At 46.0% G+C, this 21,380-nt stretch overlaps 1 protein-coding gene across 1 annotated transcript in view; it reads right to left on the bottom strand.

Annotated features, from left to right (window-relative positions):
* Positions 1 to 333: 333 nt before the first annotated feature.
* Positions 334 to 21,380, bottom strand: part of cep126 (centrosomal protein 126) — a 180,710-nt gene continuing 159,663 nt past the window's right edge. The window contains exons 9-12 of the mRNA XM_041198710.1: positions 18,098 to 18,173; positions 6,588 to 6,800; positions 1,707 to 1,768; positions 334 to 494 (exon numbers count right to left, since the gene is read on the bottom strand). Coding sequence (XP_041054644.1) covers positions 384 to 494; positions 1,707 to 1,768; positions 6,588 to 6,800; positions 18,098 to 18,173 — 462 coding nt within the window. The 3' untranslated portion in view covers positions 334 to 383. The remainder of the gene's footprint in view (positions 495 to 1,706; positions 1,769 to 6,587; positions 6,801 to 18,097; positions 18,174 to 21,380) is intronic.

The following is a 21,380-nucleotide window of genomic DNA, read 5'->3' as shown; positions in this document are numbered from 1 at the left end:
ACATTCTTGAGGCAAGCAGCATATGATACAGCAACATCACTCAGAGAAGTAGTGTTTGATATCTGTTCTGAGTTCAATCATTCAAAGCCAATCACACCAGGAACTATATGCAGGGAAAATATTTTACTTTCATATTAATCATATTGATTTTCAGGCACATTTGACTAATATTTTCAATGGGGATGCAGAGAAATAAAGTTAAGTTGGTAAACTTTACTAACTTTAGTCACTGAGGTAAGGCTTTCTAAAAGAAACATTGCACTTTAAAACAAAACCATTTTAAACTTTAGATATAAGTTTAAAAGTTTTCACCTCAGAATAAAGTCCATTTAGCACAATAAATTTCACGTAGGTCTTCATGGTCATCAGCCAGTCTCGTTCCTTCAGTATTTTCTTTGAATGTGTCTGTCAGTAACAAGGCTGCGATGATTTTGTGTGCCACAAAAGGCTTGACCAGGCCTAGACCTTGAGCCAGAAGCACTGTTTGGTATGATCTGAAAGAAAAAATTGACAGGAATGTTGCCTAATTAATAATATCATTCTATATTATTCACATGAACGAATGTGATGATAATGTACTATATTAGTGGGTGGGGGGGGGGTGTTCAGATAGGGTAGATTGGGGGAAAGTATTTGTGCTGGTTGCAGAATCTGGGACTAGGGGCATAGTCAAAAAATTACAGCCAGACCTTTCTTGAGTGAAATTAGGAAACACTGCTTCACACTAAGGGTCGTAGTAGTTTGGAACTATCTTCCACAAATGGCAATTGGTGCTAGATCACTTGTTAATTTTAAAACTGAGATTGATAGATTCTTGTTAGCCAAAGGTATTAAGGGATATGGGACAAAGACATTTGGTGTTAGGTTGCAGATTAGTCATGATCTCGCTGAATGGCGAAACAGGTTTGAAGGGCTAAATGGCCTACTCCTGTTCCTATGTTTCTATGTTTAGCAAAGAACCACTACAAATAATTGCAGCAGAAAAAATATACAATGCCTTTAAGAGTGGAGGAAAAAATATATAGGGGAGAAAATGGCAAGGCTGATCTGATCAAAATGAGTTCTGCTGACACTTGGATTTTGGTCTTATTTCTCCAAAGACAAAAATTATGATATACCATAATTCTTATAAATGAAGTAACTAATCATGCATTGTTTGTTTTATTATATAAACTGATAGAATGGATACAACTGCACTGTGAGATTAGAATACAAATTTTAAAAATAGTTAAGTAACAAAAATACTGCATTAAAAAAATAAAGATAACTATTGGCAAACTAAAATAATCATTGGCTCTGCTATCCATCTCTCTTATAATTACCTGTTTCCTCTTCTCATCGTTGTTACTATAGTTAAAAGCAGGTCTAATCCCATTAATATTTGGCTCGATATCTGGGTAACATTCAAAGAAAACATCTGGTACAGCTGTTCAGATCCAGATAAATGTGTGGTGCAAGTCATACGGACTCGAAATGTTAACTGTGTTCCTCTCCACAGATGCTGTCAGACCTGCTGAGTTTTTCCAGGTATTTTTATTTTTGTTTTTGTTTTGGATTTCCAGCATTCGCAGTTTTTTGCTTTTATATTTATATGTGTGGTGGTGTCATTTCAGCGTACTAGGTACAATAATATCACCGGGGCAATTAGCACAGAGAAAGGCGTTGGAAGGAATGATGTTCAGCAGAAGAGAATGCACATTACTTACAAAAGGAGATGGAATTTGTGAAAGGCCATTAGATGGACTTGTCTGAACAGTTTCTTGGATATCTAAATGAGGTTGGAGAAGAAAAGCAGTTTTTAACTTCCTAAAAATATTTCACTGTGGATTTTCTGAAGATACCAAGTTTTACTGGTAATCAAAACTTATTTTGTGACTATAATGAGGTTAAATTTTCATCTGTGTTTTCCTGATTGTCTGACATAACTTTAGCAGAAGATTTTTCCCCTGTCCCTTCACCACCAACCACAGCCCCCACCCCCCCCACTACTCCCCGCCCCCCCCCAATCGTGTCCCACCAAGTCCTTGAGAGACAACATAGAAATTGAATGCATGGACCCTCCCCAATAACACATGCACCACATTATCAGTCGTAATCCTCAGAGATCAAGACATCTCCGCATCTTGTGCTACGCTGGATAGGTTATTTTCAGGCAAAATGGAAGTTGTAGCAGAACAGTTATCTTCACTAGCTTTGGGTTGGAAATGGAGCAGCAAGATTTTTAGGGCTCTCACATCCAATTGCTGTTCAAAGTCGGACATTGAGCGAGGACAGGATTGGGGTCAGCTTTAATAAATCTCATGGTTGAATAACTTGGTAACCTATACTTTCAGGTGACAACCCCAGCCAGAGTCACTGCCTTCAGAAGAGGAGGGTAAAATAAGCATCCATTTCAGCTCTTGTTTGAGTATGATGAATTGAAAATAACATTAAATGTACGTAATTTTTAATTCCATTACTGTCAATTGTTTTACTGAATCTATTCTATATAGCCCTTATCAAGAATGTAGGACAGTCTAATGTTCTTCCTGTTTCCAGTATTGTTCCTCAATCTATTTGCCAAGTGGAGCACTTGATCGATGTGTCTAAAAGATCTATAAAACTCACTCCAGATTAAGCAATTCATCCTTTTTAGATAACCCAATTAATTTACATATAAGGAGCCTCAAGGGGAAATCCCAGCCAACACTAATTTAAGTTTAGGGTTGTTAACTGGGAATATAATAAAGAGACTGCATAAAGTCCACAAAGGACCATAAGCAACTCTTTCCATTAGAGAGGTGCCTGAGGGGCAATACTCCACAGATGTGGGACACGACAAGGAGGCAGGCCTCCATGAACTACCACAGCTGGTATGGGGATTGAACCCACGGTGTTGCTGTAATTCTGTATCACACACTAGCGATTTGGCCAACTGAGCTAACCAAACCCCCCATAAGGCTCCATGTGGTGACACCATTATTTCTGGGCAGCATGGAGATTATTGGCTAACTTCCCTGTCAGCCTCCATGAACTACCACAGCTGGTATGGGGATTGAAACCCACAGTGTTGCTGTAATTCTGTATCACACACTAGCGATTTGGCCAACTGAGCTAACCAAACCCCCCATAAGGCTGCATGTGGTGACACCATTATTTCTGAGCAGGAAGGAGATTATTGGCTAACTTCCCTGTCAATCACATATGGGGAAGGCAATGCTGTAAGTAACTAGGAAAAAAGGGAATCAAGAATTGAATGCCAAGCCATAGTGGAAGGATTTGGATCGAGATTTAATCATTGAAAGGTTGGTTGACAAGCTGAGTTTTGAGGAAGTTAATAAAGGCAGAGAGTGGTGGGAATGTGGAGACTTTTAGGGAAAGGCTTCCAGAGATTCAAGGTAATCGAAGGGCTTATCACCAAGGCCAGAATTTTCTCGTCAGCATATAGGGTTGAGCCCCGCATGGCAATGCGTAAAATGGTGCCTGATGACGTTGGGCGAGCGTCCCGACGTCACTGTGTGCCATCGCAATATTTTGGTGGGCGGGCGATGATCTCCGATGTGCGCCCACCATTAATTAATGGTCCACTTAAGGCCCTTGAGGCAGCAATTAACAGCGATATTTCGGGGCCCATGCAATCTTCAGGTTGTCGCATGGATGCAATGGACAGGCGGGTAGGAGACATTTTTATAAACCTTATCCACGGGCGGGATAAGAGGGGAGGGTGGGGTCACAAGTGTTATTTATCAGACATTTAATGCTTAAAGGCACTGATACTTGCCTGTGTGAGTGGAAATACTTCAAAAGTCATACCAGCTGCTTGTACAGGAGTAACAGGCTTCAGGTCAGTACTCTGAAGTAAACATCATTCTGGGACCTTGCTTGTTTCAGGAAGCCTTCCTTTAGCCTCAGAATGGGAGTTGTGCTCTCCATTGGAGGCACCTCCTCTGAGGAGGAAGGGAGGGCCAGAAGGGGGAGGAGGCCAGGGGTCCACATTGGGCCTCCAGGAGGAGGAGGAGAGGCGCAGACACAAGGCCAACAGGAAGTCCAAGGCGGAAGGAGCCGCAGAAGATGCCACGATCCTGCTGCCAGGGTTTGCAGGTGGCAAAGCAGCTACCACAATATGTCTGAGGTGCAGTGTTGAAGGAGGCTCTGTCTCTCAAAGGAGACTGTGACCTCCATTTGGCAGGTGATAGGCCCTGAGATCTGCGCCAACTGTGTGGGTGGGCACCCCATGCCAGTGGCACTGAAGGTCACGGCTGCCCTCAACTTCTATGCCTCTGGCTCGTTCCAGGGGCCGGTGGGTGATCTTTGCAGAGTCTCCAAATCAGCTGTCCACATTTGTGTCAAGCAGGTGACAGACGCTCTGATCAGGTGTGCATTCACTTTCATCCACTACCGCTGGCACGAGCTCAGCCAGACAGAACGAGCCAGAGGCTTTGCAGCGATTGCTGGCTTCCCCCCACATCCATGGTGCAATAGACTGCACACACGTGGCCATCGAGGCGCCAGGAGGTGAGCCCGGTGCCTTCATCAACAGGAAGGGCTTCCACTCCTTGAACGTGAGGACAGTGTGTGACCACAGGATGCTGATTCTACAAGTCTGTGCAAGGTACCCAGGCAGCTCCCACGATGGATGGCTGCTGGGTGCCAAGAGCTATCCCCTCAAAAGGTGGCTCATGACACCTCTCCGCCATCCAAGGACAGAGGCTGAGCAGTGGTACAATAGGAGCCACGGCACCACAAGAGCTGTGGTAAAGAGAACCATCAGTCTTCTGAAGATGCACTTCTGATGCCTGGACTGTTCAGGGGGTGCACTCCAATACCCTCCAGATCGTGTGTCGCTGATAGGTTGCTGTGCTCTCCACAGTCTGTGCTGGAAAGGGACAACGCAGTGGAGGAAAAAGATGTAGGCGTAGTTGCTCCGGCTGCACATGATGAATCCAGCAGTGAGTCTGAAGATGAGCACACACGGGGAAATGCTGAGGGGGTAGACTTGGAGGCAGGGACACCCAGGAGGCTTTAATTGAACGGACCTTCAGCTAGCCCACCACAGATGGACCACTGACACGAGCCAGGGCTGCAGGCTCCATACTCGATACCTGAGAGCAAAATCTACTTGGGCAGGAACACTAACTACGTGCCTTGTCAATAAAGCTCAATGACAAACAACTCACTCATAACATCATGGCTTGCTGTCCACCTGCAGAAGTAAGGAATCACCCTGAGGCATGCTCACATGTCAAAATGTAATGAATTAACAAAATGAAGCAGAAAATAAACTGAATGCAAAGGTGTTCGGCATCACACCAACTTGTCATCAACTAATAGCGGGGCAACATAAAACCATCATGAGAAACCCGTGGTGTGCCTAAGGTGCCTTAAGTCTACATTTCCGGGTGTTACATCTAGGTGCTCCCCCCTCTCTGGCACTGGCACCTGAGGGAGCCTGCTCACTGTGCTGTCCTGTTGGCCTCGATGACCTTTGCAGGTGTCCTTTAGCCCGTGGAGCCTCTGTTGGCCCTGCATGGGAGGGAGCGGCCAGTTCCACGGCTGGCATCTCCCCAGTCACCGCAGCCTCATCGGATCCCAAGGTCACTGGCAGAGGGGCGGAGGAGCTGCTGCCCTCATCTGGAGCGCCCTGAGAGGAGCCCGCAGAGATTGCAGGCAGCTGCTGCGCTGACCTCCTTAATTGGCCCACCCGATGGAGAGAAAATTCTCCCCCAAGTGTGGGGTAAAAGGAACTGTGGGGGGGTGGGGGTGGGGGTGGTGGTGGGGGGGTGGGGGAAGGGTGGTGAATGTACAGAGGCATAGGAGCAAAAAATGAAGAAGGAGACACTGGGCTGGATGAACTTGTAGCTATGGTAAAGCAAGCTTGTGGAGGGATTTGAGGATGAAGATATTAAATTCAATGGACCAGGAAACACTTTCATTAACTTTAATTGTGTACATAATACTAACTAATTGCTACGGTATCTGTAACTAATATTTATTTCAGAGTTGACATCATTGCGTGAGCCCATGATTTGCAGGCAGTGCAAGACTTACATCAGGCCTTTGCAGCAAACAAAGTCTATTTATTCAGCAAAGAGGATTCATTTAAAAAGAGTTTCTATGAACTACAGCAAACAGAACCTATAACCAAAATGACAGTAGTGTCTCCCAATAAAAGCAGGATGATTTTTCCAGCAAAATGCAGTGAGCAGAGAATAGTTCCATACAAATTGAGCAAAATCAATCCCAGTCACTTATAGCTAGCAATGTGGTCTCCAGGCGTAAATGACAGGGAATTATCTAATAATAATAATCTCTATTCCAGCCAGGAATAGTGGTGTCAGAGCAAAGGTTGCTGGGCACATGTGCTGAACCTGCAGAAGGTCATGATACCCAAAATTCCACTTACAAGTTTTGCATCACGCATATAATATGCTACATTTACATCCATAATATAGCACAACATGGCATTTCAAACTGTAAATATTTAAGTAAAGCTCAAGCAAACTTTGGAAACTTAACTGAAAGGCAACTCTTTAATCCACTTGGGTCAGAATTCCTTACATACCAATAGGAAAGCTTTAATTCAAGGGCTCTTAGATTAATTCACTTACACTGCAATCTTTGATTGAGAAGGTCTAATGACTGAAGAAGCTTTTGTTCTTCAAATGATAGTGCACTGAGGCCTAATCGTTGTACTTTGTTTTGAAGAAAACCGTATCGTTCAGTCCCTATTGCTTCCATAGCAGCCAGGATGTCACTATCTACAGCAGATGTTTCTACCAGGTTTTCTGCTAGCATAAATTGTTCAATGCTTTCTGAAATGGCTGAGGAGACAAGTAATGCAAAAACAGTTGATCTTATTAGGCTTTTTAAACTTCAGTTTTAATGCTAATAATACATATGTTGAAAGTCAGACCGCCTGGTAGCAAATGAGGAATAAGCAAGAGATTATATTAATGTAAAATGGAACTTTATATTCTGTATACTAAACAAAGCTTACCACAACATTATTAGGATTTCCAATTTTGGTTTTAAATAATAAAGTTTAATAGCATCACCCTCCCCAATTGTGAAATTAGGTTTTATTCTGACAGGTACAATTTAAAAATCCTATTAAATCTAGGACAAAATTAACACTCACTTGAATTAAGAAAAACCAGCACAAATTTGTTAAGGGCAAATTGGGTTTAACTAACTTGACTGAGTTTTTTGATGAGGTAATGGAGAAGGTTGATGAGGATAATGCGATTAATGTGGTGTACATGAACTTCCCAAAAGCATTTGATAAAATGCCACTCAACAGACCTGTATGCAAAGTTAAAGCTCATGGAATAAAATGGGCAGTAGCGACATGGATGTGAAATTGGCTGAGTGACAGGAAACAGAGTGTTGATGAACAGTTGTTTTTCAGACTGGAGGAAGTTTTACATTGGGGTTCCCAAGGAGTTGCCGTTAGGACTCCGGTTCTTCTTAATGCATATTAATGACTGAGGACCAGATTTTCCAGATGACGGAGAGCCTCTCTTTCATGGGAAAAATTCCAGAAATGGACAAAATTTCTAAGTCCTCCCCCCGAACATGCATTTCCCATCTTCACAGCAGCTGGACATTTAAATCAGGAGCTGCCTCCACTGAAGTGGGATTTTTGAACCCTAATTGTGTGAATCCCAGAGTGCACAGAGCACACCAGGTAACAGGAGGTCTGACAGGGTGGACTATTTGGATAGCTAGGGTATTCCTTTGGAGATGTAAGATACCTCTTTGCATAGGGTCCTGGGACACCTTTCGGAGAAGTAAGGCATTCTTTAGGGAGGTATGGCACCCTTTGGGAGAGTTAAAGTACCCGTTGAGATTGTTAGAATTACACATGATTATTCACTTTTTACACACAAACTCATTGGAACTCTCACGCTGTCCAGGAAGTGTCAAAGGATACTAGGTGAGTTGACATGGATGCGGTAAGGGCAAAGGGTGGTGGATGGGGGTTATGGGGTAGAATAGGGGTTATGAGGGGCTATTGGGGTGGGAGGGAGTATAGGTTGGCATAAGTTGACATGGATGGGGCCAAGGGAGTGTGAGGACTGGAGGGATTTTTTTGTTTTTTAAAAAATTTAAACACAGAGCCAGAGGACAGAGGCCTTGCACTCAGCCCTTCTCCGCACCCAGCAGCGTCTGTACTTAATCCAGGGTTGCCCACACTAACTCCCATTTCAGCTTGCACCCTGCCCCAATCAAAAATCCAACTTGTGGACAGTCATTCGGGTTCGCTGAGCCGGGAAATCTCCCAACTCTGTGAACTCGACCTAGGGACGAAAACCTGAGTTTTAGACTTTGGTGTACTCGGCAACATTTCAAAATTTGCAGACAACACAAAACTTGGAAGTATTGTGAACTGTGAGATGGAGATGAACTTCAAGAGACATAGACAGGCTGGTGGAATGGATAGGCATGAGGCAGATGCAATTTAATGCGGAGAAATATGAAGTGATTTTTTTGTAGGAAGAACAAGGAGAAGCAATGGAAAATAAAGAATACAATTCCAAAGGGGGTGTAGGAACAATGGCACCTGGAGGTATACGTATACAAATTGCAGATTAAGAGGTGGTTAATAAAGCATATAAAGAGAGGGATAGAGTACAAAATCATGGAGATTATGGGTGAACTTTTATAAAACACTGCTTCAGCCTCAACTGGAATATTGGCCTGGATTTTCATCCTCAAGGCAGGTTGCGGGAGTCGGGAAAATTCCTGGCTTGGTCCGCCCACCTGAGGAGAAAGTGTCTGCAAAGCCGAGGTCTTCGTTGCTGGGGTAGGCTGGAGTCAGGCCTCCCAGCTAGAGAGAAGTTTGGAGGCTGCCAGTTGGGGAGACGAGCTGTTTAAAAGGCCTACCTCAGTGCCATGGGACTTTGTCCGAGTTAAAATAAAAACACAAAGGCCCTCCATCCCTCACCCCCCTCCCTCATCCACCAAAAACTCCCCATGCCCCATCCATGTTGCCTGATTCCTCCCACCCAATCCCTATGGTCCCTCCTGCCCCCTATGCCAAGCTCTGCCCTTCCATCAATCCCCACCATGGCCCCCAATCAAAGCTCTGCCCTTCCTCCCACCCATGCTACCTATACCAAGCCGTGGCACTTTCATGCCCTTTTTTTAAAAAATCATTCATTGGATGTAGGCATCGCTGACTGGGCTAGCATTTATTGCCCATCCCTAATTGCCTTCGAGATGGTGGTGGTCTGCTGCTGTCTTGAACCGCTCCAGTACATGCTATGTAGGTGCACCTACAGTGCTGTTAGGGAGGAAGTTCCAGGATTTTGATCCAATAACTGTGAAGGAACTACAAAATATTTCCAAGACAGGATGGTGAGTAGCTTGGAGAGGAAGTTCCAAGTGGTAGTGTTCCCATGTGTTTGCTTCCCTTGTCCTTCTAGATGGTAGCAATCATGGGTTTGGAAGGTGCTCTCTAAGGACCCTTGTTGAGTTCATGCAGTGCATCTTGTAGACGGTACACACTGCTGCCACTGTTGTTAGTGGTGGAGAGGGTGAATTTTTGTGGATGGGGTGTCAATCAAGTGGACTGCTTTATCTTGGATGGCATCAAGTTTCTTGAGTCATTGGTTCTAGACCATCTGTAGTGGATCAATGAATCCTGTAGTGACAGTAGAATGTGTTAAAAAAAACCTTTGAAAAAGGTAATTCATTCATAACTTTCTCCTATGTTGAAAAGAAAGTCACTTCACTAGGAGTTAATAAAAGTATCTATCATACAGACCCTTTAAGGTATCAATAACCAAATCCACAAAACCCCTATGCAACTTAACTTGCATAAATAAACTCTGAAATTGAAAGCAGAGATGAGTCTGAGCTGTCAATCAATGTTTTCTCTAGGGCATAGCTGTTTCAACAAACTTAATGATGTCTAGGCTCTCAGCCAAGCCTTATTATGTATGCTTGGCTCAGAGCCCAGAGAACCATTAGAGTACTAACATACCTCTTCTTTGTTGTAACCATTCTATGATTCAAATGTAAAAATATAAAGTAAACCCAGTTACATATTTGTCCGCTATGCAAACATTTTGGGCAGGATATTCCCCACGGGCTTCCATACCCCGACATCAGGGTCAAATGTGGGCCAAGACCCCACTCTGTGGGAAACAGTCACCCGGCAGTGCTTTTCACCAAATTGGTCAATTGATGACCTGTGGCTTGCTGTTTAATTAAGGATGCTGGGTGAGCTCTCAAAGCTGGAAAGCCAATAGGAGGTGCCCTCTCTCCACTTTGTTTACCATTTATATTAACAAATCCCCTCAACGGCTGGTTATTGTGGGGTCCCTCCACAGAGAGGCCAATGGCCGCAGCTGAGGCAATGCAGACAAGGAAGCCTATCTGGGGCACTGGCCCTGTGGTCTGCTGCCATATTTCCCGATTGGCCTTCAACTATTGCTAATTGGCCATTCGCCACTTGCAGGCCCGTACCCTACCATTTCTGATCTTACCTCTGGAGAAATGGCCTTGGGGGTGGGACTGTAAAAGTAAACCAGCATGCTGGCTAGTGGTGTAAAGTTTTGTGCCTGTCTTCCCCTGTGTTCACCATCATTGGGGGATAAAAATCCTTCCCTTTGTTTTAAGTTTGTGGTAACAATGCTGCCTACAAAATAAAAGAACTGCCCTTGAAATTCCACTCTGAGTTGCACTGTTTCGTCTGTCGATGGTCTGGAGAAGTTTTTACACTAAACTTTGTGGTGTTCCTCACTTATGTAAAAAATAAAGTGCTTTCTGATTTCATTCACAAATGGTCCTGCTCTAACTTTAAAAGAATGCCCTCTCATCTGGATTCCCCTAGCAGAGGAAATGTTTTCCCTGTAGCTACATTATAGAGTCTCTTTATCAATTTAAAGTCCTTGTCTATATTATTCCTTAACCTTCTAGACTGAGGGGAATATGAACAAAGTTTGTTTAACCTTTTCTCACAACTTAGCTCTTTAAATCCCAGTATAATTTGGTGAATCTGTGTGCTACTCCCTCCAAAGCCCAAATCTCTTTCTTGACATTTGATGCCCAAAACCAAGTGCAATACTCCAGATACGATCTGATCAATGCTCTGTATTTCTTCTTTACTTTTGTATTCTAACACCCTTGAGGTAAATTACAACATGGGCACAAATATACCTAAATCTTTTTGTTCTTCTACAGTTCTTATTTTCTCACCAGTAATGAAATGTTCTGCTTTGCCTTTCACAGATCCAAACAGGGTGCTTCATCCTTCCCTACAATGAATTCCATCTGCTATAATTTTGCCCACTGACTTATTCTATTGATGCCCTTATGTAACTTCCCGCTCCAGTTCACACAATTACTCTGTCTTCTAACTTAGTGCCATCTGCAGACTTGGATATACAGCTCTTTGTTCCTTCAACCAAGTCATTAATATATACGGCGAAAACCTGAGACCCCATACAGATACCTGGAGAAAACCATTTGGCATCAGCCCCAAATCAGAGAATGTTTCCTTTTCGTGAGATATGTGGAACATTCTTTGTTCTAATTTTGCTCAGATCCTTTTCTTCACCTCTTTTTCCGGTACAACAATGATTGTATTGGTAAAAGCAAATTACTGCAGATGCTGGAAATCTGAAACAAAAATAAAAATTGCTGGAGCACCTGACAGCTTCAGCATTCTGATGAAGAGTCATACGGACTTGAAACGTTAACTCTGTCTTCCTCTCCACACATGATTGTATTGGTGCTGTTCCTAGCTCTTGCCACAAACTGGAAAATTTAATCAACTTTGCTTCCAATTTCCAACCTTCCTTTGCCTTCATATGTTGCATTTCAACTCTTCCCTTCCCTGTCCTCCCTATCTCCATTTCTGCAGGTTGGCTAGCAACCGATATCCCCTATAAATCAACTGACACTGACAACTACTTTACTACATTTCCTCCCACCCCACTTACAGTAAGGAGACAATTCCCCAGATTTTCCATCACTGTTACATATGTTCTGGTGATGTCACCTTCCACATTAGTGATTCCAATATGGTTTTCTATTTCCTCAACCGAGGATTCTACTTCACCATGGCTGATAGGCTCCTTGATCACATTTGTCCCATTTCCTGCGCTTCTGCTCTCAGCCCTTCTCCTCCATCCCAGAACCACAATAGGGTTCCCCTAATCCTCACCTTGTCTCCACATTCAATGCCCATTTTTGCCACCTCCGGTATGATGCCACCACAAAATAAATCTTCCCCTCCCCTTTTACCAATCAAAAGGGACAGTTTTGCCCTGACATCCTCGTCCAATCCTCAGTTACCTTCCAATAAGCCCTCCACTCCCCACAGTATTGTAATTTGCAATTGTAGGAGCTGAAACATTTGCTCTTTTACCTCCTTCCTTCCCTTTATCCAGGACAACAAGCGTTCCTTCCAGTTAAAACTGTGATTTACTTGTACTTCTTTGGGGAGAATTTTCCTCATGTCGGGTGGGCCGAGCGGGAGTGGGAATGGGCGGGCAGAGACCAGATCACCGCCCGTGATCGGGTCCGTGCCATTTTACATTCATGGGCCAATTAAGGCCCAGCCAGCGTATTTCTTGACTCCCGAGATTAGCGGGAATGGGCGGGCGGCAGTGGGCATGCACAGACCACCAGGTCCAATGGCGACCTGTCAGCCTGTTTAACTGGAGGTCTGGCAGCCTTTGCTAGGCTGCTCACATTGGCCGGCAGAAAGGCTCAGCAGAGGGCTACTATTCAGCATGCAAGTTTGGAGGGTAGGCCAGTGGGGCAGGCCAGGCCGGAGGGTAGGCCAGCAGGGCAGTGTGCCCCTCGGTTCTTGGATGAGTGCCTAGCTGCCCTCCTGGAGAAGGTGGCAGCATGACAGGAGGTCCTGCTTCCAAGGGATGGGAGGGGGAGGCCTCTCCACCTGACCAAACGTGCATGGGAGAAGGTGACTGAGTGTGTGAGCTCCCATGATGTAGTGCAACGCACGTGGATCCAGTGCCAAAAAAGATTCAATGACCCCCTGTGCTCGGGAAGGGTGAGTATCATGTTGGCTGAGGTGACTTAATGCAGCTGTCATCCTTTTCTCCCAACAGCACCCCCCACCCCCCAGTAATGACAATGAATCCTTCACGGCATGTATCCCTCACTGGGTGAGCCAGCAGATATTGCCCATGCCTAGTTCAATCTGAGAGGGTTGAGCTAAGTTGGGTTCTGCATCCACAGCATGTGTGACACTGACACCCAGTGCGTAGAATGGGGGTGAAACTCAAGGATCAGCCCCTAGGCATAGTGCTAGAACTGGGAAGCATGTCAAAGTCAGGGTGCTAATATGCTGGGAGGGGAGCTTCCAGGTGGTGGGGCACCAATCCATCTGCTGGCCTTTGCGTTCCACATGCTTGTGCCTCCTTGCTTAACAAAGTTACACCTTGTGGTGCCACATATGAAGGAGGCAGCATTTGGGCAAGGGGGGTTCAGCCCTGGCTTCTTTGTGCGGGTGTGCGGCAGCTGCAGGGTAGTGAAGAACTAGAGAGCTGCAATGTCCCACTCTGATTGGATTGGCAGGGATGCAATGGGAATCCAGGTATAGGCTGGATTATTCAATGCTCTTCTCTCCTTTTCAGGAGAAGACTGCACACAATTCCACCGAGCAGATGTGGACTGACAGAGGCCAGGCCCAGTTGGCGAATCTGACTCCTTTTGAACAGCAGGTCATGGATCTGGAGAGGCGCCATGTGCCCAGGTCCACTGGTGGTATGGGGAGGTATGTTTGCCGAGCACTCAGATCACCATGTGTGTCCCAAAAGCCATGGCACTGCTGAATGCTCAGTGATTGAAGTTTGCAACATGGGTTGACCATTGATTATGGAAGAATGAGCGCATAATGATCCATGGGACCGGCATGCAAATTGACATTGTCTCCACTTTAACTAATCAAATGTCCTTGTTCTTCCTTTCAGCATCACCTGAGCAGGTCCGGGAGGAGGAGGCAGAGGGGCTACCTCTCGCTCCCGAGGTCACAGAAGGAATCGTCACACCATCTCTGCCAGGCAGGCACCAGCGCAGGTACTAGCACCTTGATGGGAATTAGATCTTTGGCTAGTGTCCTGGAGGCACAGTGGTGAGGGCACTTCACACTTGTTTGAGGTGCGGGCTGAGACAGAGGGTGCCCAGGGTGCTGGCAGTCGGAGGACTGCTGAGGACCAGGCACCTGCTTGGTCGGTGGCTGATGATGTGCCGCTGGAGTCGTCCATGAGGCAGAAAATGCTGGAAGTGCAGCAGGGTATACGGGAGGATCTGGCGGAGATACACGAGGCAATGTGTGGCATGGTGCCCGTGCTGGAGGAGTCCACATGGAGCATCACCGATGCAATGAGCCTCATGGCAGAGCGCAATGCTTCCTCCATGGAGAGGCTGGCGATTCTGTTGGAGAGGCTCCTTCAGGAGAACAATCAGGGCCTCCTGGGGTTGCGCTCAGACCTACAAGCCCTCACAGCGGTATTGACCTCAGCTGGTCATTGCCCATGTGGGAGATGGCTTGGGCACCAAGTATCCCAGCTCAGTATCCATCCATCTACGATGATCAGAGAGGTCCGAAGCGACCTCACATCAGCGCAGCAGCTGCCTGTCGTCTCTGCGGGTTCCTCTTAGGGCAATCCGGATGAGGGCAGCAGTGACCATGGCATCCGATGAGGCTGCAGCGACTGGGGAATGCCAGCTGTGGAACTGGCTGTCCCTTCCAGGGAGGGCCGTCAAAGACTCCAGGGCTAGATGATGGCTGCCAAGGTCATCGAGGCCAACAGGACAGCAGAGTGAGCAGGCTGCCTCAGATGCCAGTGCCAGCACTTACATGTAGCACCAGTAAGCGTAAATTTAAGGCACATTAGGCACACCATGGGTGCTTTTAAGTTGCCCCATGTTAGTTCATTTAAGACTTGGTGTGAGGTGCAACACCTTTTTTTTGGTTTCTAAAGTTACTTTTATAATCTCAATAAATTTTGATATGTTGCAATGACTCAGGGTGATTCTTTACTTCTGCAGTGAACGGGAACTCATGATGTTATGGGTGAGTTGTTTGACATTGAGCTTCATTGACCAGGACCTTAGTTAATGTTACTATTCTGGCAGATTTGGCACTCCGGTATTGAGAATGGAGCCTGCAGCCCTGGTGTGTGTTGAAGGTCCATCTGTGGTGTGCTAGCTAAAGGTTCTTTGGATTAAATCCTCCCGGGTGTCCCTGCCTCCCTGGAGATTGCCCAGGTCAGCGTCTACCCCCTCAGCGTTCTCCTTTGTGCGCTCATCCTCGGACTCATTGCTGGACTGATCGTGTGCACTTGGAGCAACTGTCTCTACATCTTCTTTGTCCTTTGTGTTGCTCCTTTCCAGCACCACATTGTGGAGAGCACAGCGTGCAACCATTATAAGTGACACATGATCTGGGGGTTACTGAGTGCTCCTCCTGAACGGTCCAGGCATCGGGAGCACATCTTGAGAAGACCAATGATTCTCTCTACCACAGCTCTTGTGGAGATGTGGCTCCTGTTGTACCACTGCTTAGCCTCTGTTCTTGGATGATGGAGAGGCATCATGAGCCACCTTTTGAGGGCATAGCCCTTATCACCCAGCAGCCATCCATCCAGCTAGACTGAAGAGCCCCGGCACCTGGGAGTGTCTGAGTATGTAAGCATCATGGAAGCTGCCTGGGTACCTTGCACTGACTTGCAGAATCTGCAGCCTGTGATCACACACTATCTGCACGTTCAAGGAGTACAATCCCTCCCTGTTGACGAAGGCACCGGGCTTACCTGCTAGCGCTTTGGTGGTCACATGTGTGCAGTCGATTGCACCCTGGACGTGGGGGGAAGCCAGCAATCGCTGCGAAGCCTCTGGCTGAAAGATGAAAGTGGATGAAAGTCAATGCACGCCTGAACAGAGCATCTGTCACCTGCTTGACACAAGTGTGGACAGTTGTCTGGGAGACTCCGCAAAGATCACCCACCGATCCCTGGAAAAAGCCGGAGACATAGAAGTTGAGGGCAGCTGTGACCTTTAACGTCACTGGCATGGGGGTGCCCACCCACACAGTTGGCGCAGAGCTCAGGGGCCTATCATCTAACAGATGGAGGTAACTGTCTCCCTGGAGAAACGGAGCCTCCTTCGGCACTGCACCTCAGACATATTGAGATAGCTGCTTTGCCGCCTGTAAACCCTAGCAGCAGGATAGTGGCGTCTTCTGCAGCCCCTTCCACCTTGGACTTCCTGTTGGCCCTGTGCCCCTTGTGCCTGCACTTCTCCGCCCAAAGGCTACCCTGGAGGCTGAATATGGACTCCTGGCCTCCTCCGCCTTCCAGCCCTCCCTTCCTCCTCAGAGGAGGTGCCTCCAGTGGAGAGCACAACTCCTATTCCAAGGCTAAAGGAAGGCTTCCCGTAGGCCCCAAAAATGATCTTCACTGTAGAGTCCTAACCTGAAGGTTGTTAATCCTGTCCAGGCAGCTGGTTTGAGTTTGAAGTATTCCTGCTCACACAGGCAAGTATCAGTAACTTTCACAATTAAATATCTGACAGAAATCATTCGCGACCTCACTCACCCCTCTTACCCCACCCGTGGATGAGATTTATATAAACGTCTCCTACTCGCTTGCCCGTTGCACCTGTGCGATGTACTGGAGATCGCACTGGCACCGAAAAATTGCAGTCAGTTGCTAACTCTCGGGCCTTAACTACATGATTAATTAATGGCAGGCGCACATCATGCACCTGCCCGCCTAAATATCGCGATGGCGCACGGGGACGTTGGGACGCTCGCCTGATGTCACAGCGCATCATTTTACACATTGGTGTGCAGGGCCCGCCCGCGCAAGCCAACGGGAAAATTCTGGCCTTTCAATTTGGTATATTCGCCATTCATGATGTAGTCTTCTCGATACTGAGGAGACCAAGCGTAGATCAGGTGACCACTTTGTAGAACATTTCTATTCATTCTGCAAGCATGAACCCGAGCTTGACATTTTAATTCTCATCCCAATTCCACTTTCTGTCCTCAGCCTTCAACATTGTTCTAATGAAACTCAAAGTAAGCTTGGGCAAAAGCATCCTATCTTTCAATTAGGCACTTTATAGCCTTTCAGAATCAACACTGAGTTCAACAATTTCAGATCATAATTACTGCTTCCTTTTTTTGGACAACAGCTGTTGGTAACTTTTCTGCTATAATCATTTACATCTTCTTTAGAACCATCTTTTGTTTCTTTACTTGTCCTATAAATACCACATTTCAATTGCACCATCTTCCCTTCGTCAATTATTCCCTTAGCCTGCCTACTGCCCTATCATACACCTTCCCCTTTGTTCTTTCCTGTGCATCACCCCCCACTCAAACCCACCTTTCCCTGCCTCTGTACTTGCTTAATATCTGTTACATCTATATTTCTTTCCAATTCTGATGAAAGGTCATTGACTTCTGAAATGGTAACTTGATTTCCCTCTCTATAAAAGTTGCCTGACCTACAGAGTATTTCTAGCATTTTTTGTATTCATTTAATGCTTTCTCTAACCCTATTCTCTGTCTTCTACCTCATAAACAACTATCGACCCTTGCCACAAGCATAATTCCATGCTCTTTTATTTTTGCTAATAATCTTTTGTGCATAATCTTATCAATGTCATCTGAAGTCTATAGACACAAAGTCCACAGGCGCTTCTTTATCCACCATGTCAATGATTTCCTCAAAAATCTCAAAAGATTAGTCAGGCATGACCTGTTACAAATAAAAGCATTGCTCAACAAAATAACAAAAATAAGCACAAAAAATCTTAAAAGAATGAAGATAAAACCTTAATGCGCAAATTAAAGTAATATTGCATTGAACTATCAAAATTCTTAGCATTTTAGATTTGTTGTTTGGACAGAAAAGGGGACATTCAGTACCTTTCCACAAAATGAAATTAGTTTTTGATTGGTCTGATAAACCAATGTGCAGACAATACTAGACACTATTTTTACGACAAATTATTATCTCTGTACTTGTCAGTATTCAAAATATGTTGCCATTGGAAGAATGCAAATGTTCAAAGTAGTCTGCACTTGATAAGCCAACATTTGTTATTTTTCGTAAAGTATAAACCACACCTTCTTGGGTGTTTTGAACAGCATTTAGTGTTTGGACTGGATCAAAGGCACTTGGAAATGGAGTAATCTGGATGTTCTGAAAAACAAAAATTAATTTATAACATCTGTAAGTTATGATAGCAACTAAAGTAACAATAACTTTACCAAATTACCATGCAATTTTGGTATGTAAAATTCCCTCTCTTAGATCCGTAGAGTGGTGTGGGTTACCAGAGAATTCAAGAAGTGTGAACAACAGCCACAATCAATTTACTTTCTACTTTATGGAGATATTGTGCTTTCTCTTTAACATCCAATTAAGTTTTTGATTCAAAGTTCAGTCAAGAATAGAAATAAAATATAGCAAGTAACTAATATGCAACAATTTTTGGGGAAGATTTAACTTGCACTGCATTGCTAACACAAATGCAAAGCAAGATGGTATGTCCAATACAAATTCTATTTTATTTGGTATTTTAAAGGAGGTAAATTTGCATTAATGCTGCAACAGATCATTTTAAATACATTTCTGACATAGTTTTGCATTGCACTGCTAAAGTTATAAAAGGCCACAGAAGACATTAACATGTATGCGGCAGGAAATTTACAAATAACAAGAAATTCCAAAAAAATAGTTTAAAGGCTTTAGAGAGTCCATTTGGTTTGGGTTCAAAAAATACCTATAATATACAACTCTATGGGCGGAATTATCCCAGGTTTGCACTAAGTGGGCGGAATAAACGATGCTTTATCTGCCGCTCACAATGGCAGCTTTTCACGCTGTTTCATCCCAAACCTGCCACATCAATTATGCATTCCCAGGATACACACCATTCCGATGGCAGGCAAGCTCCGAATCACCTGCCATGCCATCACCTCGCTGCTTCATCACACCAGGCGCATTTAAATTACAGCTGCGCTCAGACCAGACCAGGACTGCTGTAAAGAAAACCCGCTTTCACAGCCATATCTCCTTTCTCAGTGACTGTCTCCGTCTCCGACTTACCCCACATGGATTTCAACTGAAATTCCACCCCTCATGTTTCGAACCCACCCAGGATTACAGGTATCTCCGGGACATAAAACGTTTCTCGGACTGCTGTTCCCGTCACATTCTGAAATCCACTCTCAGTGCCATGCGCCGCCATATGAACACACTCGACCTCTCCCTCCAGCAGCACCGCCGTACCCTTTTTCAAAGCTGCGCGTGCCCCCAGTTTCATTTTATCCTTCGGCTCATCCGACGCCTCAACAAGAAACTTTTTCTCTTTCTCTCAAGTGCTAAGGAACGCAAGCTCCAACAACTCATCGACACCAACACCCATCTAGGACCCTCCACCCCTGCCTGTCCCTCCCTCCCCACCCCATCTTCCAGTCCCAACCCCAGCCGTGTATTCACTATACCCCCTGACCTTCCCCTCTCCGATGCTGAACGTTCAGTGCTCAGCAAAGGACTTAGTTTCATACCCTTACGCCCTCACCTCAATGAATTTCGGGCTCGGCATGATACTGAACTCTTCTTCCGCCGTCTTCGTCTCCGGGCTCACTTCTTTGGGCAGGAGTCCTCTCCCAGTTCAACGGATCCTTTTACCCATCTTCAATATTCTCCCTCCACCTGGACCCCTCCCTCTGGATTCTTACCTTCTCTCGATCTTTTCATTGAGAACTGTCGGCGCGACATTAGTCGTCTCAATTTCTCTGCTCCTCTCACCCATTCTAACCTGTCTCTCTCTGAACTTACTGCACTCCATTCTCTCAGGTCCAACCCTGACATTGTCATCAAACCCGCTGACAAGGGTGGTGCTGTTGTTGTCTGGCGCACTGACCTCTACCACGCGGAGGCTGAGCGTCAACTCGCAGACACTTCCTCCTACCTCTCCCTGGACCATGACCCCACCACTGAACATCAAGCCACTGTTTCCAGGACTGTCACTGACCTCATCTCCTCTGGGGATCTCCCTCCCACAGCTTCCAACCTGATAGTCGCCCAACCTCGGACGGCCCGCTTCTATCTCCTACCCAAAATCCACAAACAGAACAGCCCCGGTAGACCGATCGTCTCAGCTTGCTCCTGCCCCACAGAACTCATTTCTCGTTATCTTGACTCCCTTCTCTCTCCCCTTGTCCAGTCCCTTCCCACCTACATCCGTGATTCCTCTGACACCTTACGTCACATCAACAATTTCCAGTTCCCTGGCCCCTACCGCTTCCTCTTCACCATGGACGTACAATCCCTCTACACCTCCATCCCCCACCAGGATGGTCTGAGGGCCCTTAGCTTCTTCCTCGAACAGAGGCCCGAACAATCCCCATCCACCACTACTCTCCTCCGTCTGGCTGAACTTGTTCTCACGCTGAACAATTTCTCCTTCAACTCCTCTCACTTCCTCCAAATAAAAGGTGTGGCTATGGGTACCCGCATGGGCCCCAGCTATGCCTGTCTCTTTATGGGGTATGTGGAACATTCCTTGTTGCAGTCCTACTCCGGCCCCCTTCCACAACTCTTTCTCCGGTACATCGATGATTACTTTGGTGCTGCTTCATGCTCTCGTCAGGACTTGGAAAAATTTATTAATTTTGCTTCCAATCTCCACCCCTCCATCATTTTCACGTGGTCCATCTCTGACACTTCCCTTCCCTTCCTTGACCTCTCTGTCTCAATCTCTGGTGATAGACTGTCCACCAATATCCATTACAAACCCACCGACTCCCACAGCTATCTCGACTACAGCTCCTCACACCCCACTTCCTGTAAGGACTCCATCCCATTCTCTCAGTTCCTTCGCCTCCGTCGCATCTGTTCCGATGATGCTACATTCAAAAACAGTTCCTCTGACATGTCCTCCTTCTTCCTTAACCGAGGTTTTCCACCCACGGTCGTTGACAGGGCCCTCAACCGTGTCCGGCCCATCTCCCACGCATCCGCCCTCACTCCTTCTCCTCCCTCCCAGAAACATGATAGGGTCCCCCTTGTCCTCACTTATCACCCCACCAGCCTCCGCATTCAAAGGATCATCCTCCGCCATTTCCGCCAACTTCAGCATGATGCCACTACCAAACACATCTTCCCTTCACCCCCCTTATCGGCATTCCGTAGGGATCGCTCCCTCCGGGACACCCTGGTCCACTCCTCCATCACCCCCTACTCCTCAACCCCCTCCTATGGCACAACCCCTTGCCCACGCAAAAGATGCAACACCTGCCCCTTCACTTCCTCTCTCCTCACCGTCCAAGGACCCAAACACTCCTTTCAAGTGAAGCAGCATTTCACTTGCATTTCCCCCAACTTAGTCTACTGCATTCG

Source organism: Carcharodon carcharias, chromosome 11, assembly GCF_017639515.1.
Source record: "Carcharodon carcharias isolate sCarCar2 chromosome 11, sCarCar2.pri, whole genome shotgun sequence".
NCBI lineage: Eukaryota > Metazoa > Chordata > Chondrichthyes > Lamniformes > Lamnidae > Carcharodon > Carcharodon carcharias.
Note: the sequence above shows the minus strand (reverse complement) of the source record. Positions and strands in the feature narration are given on the sequence as shown.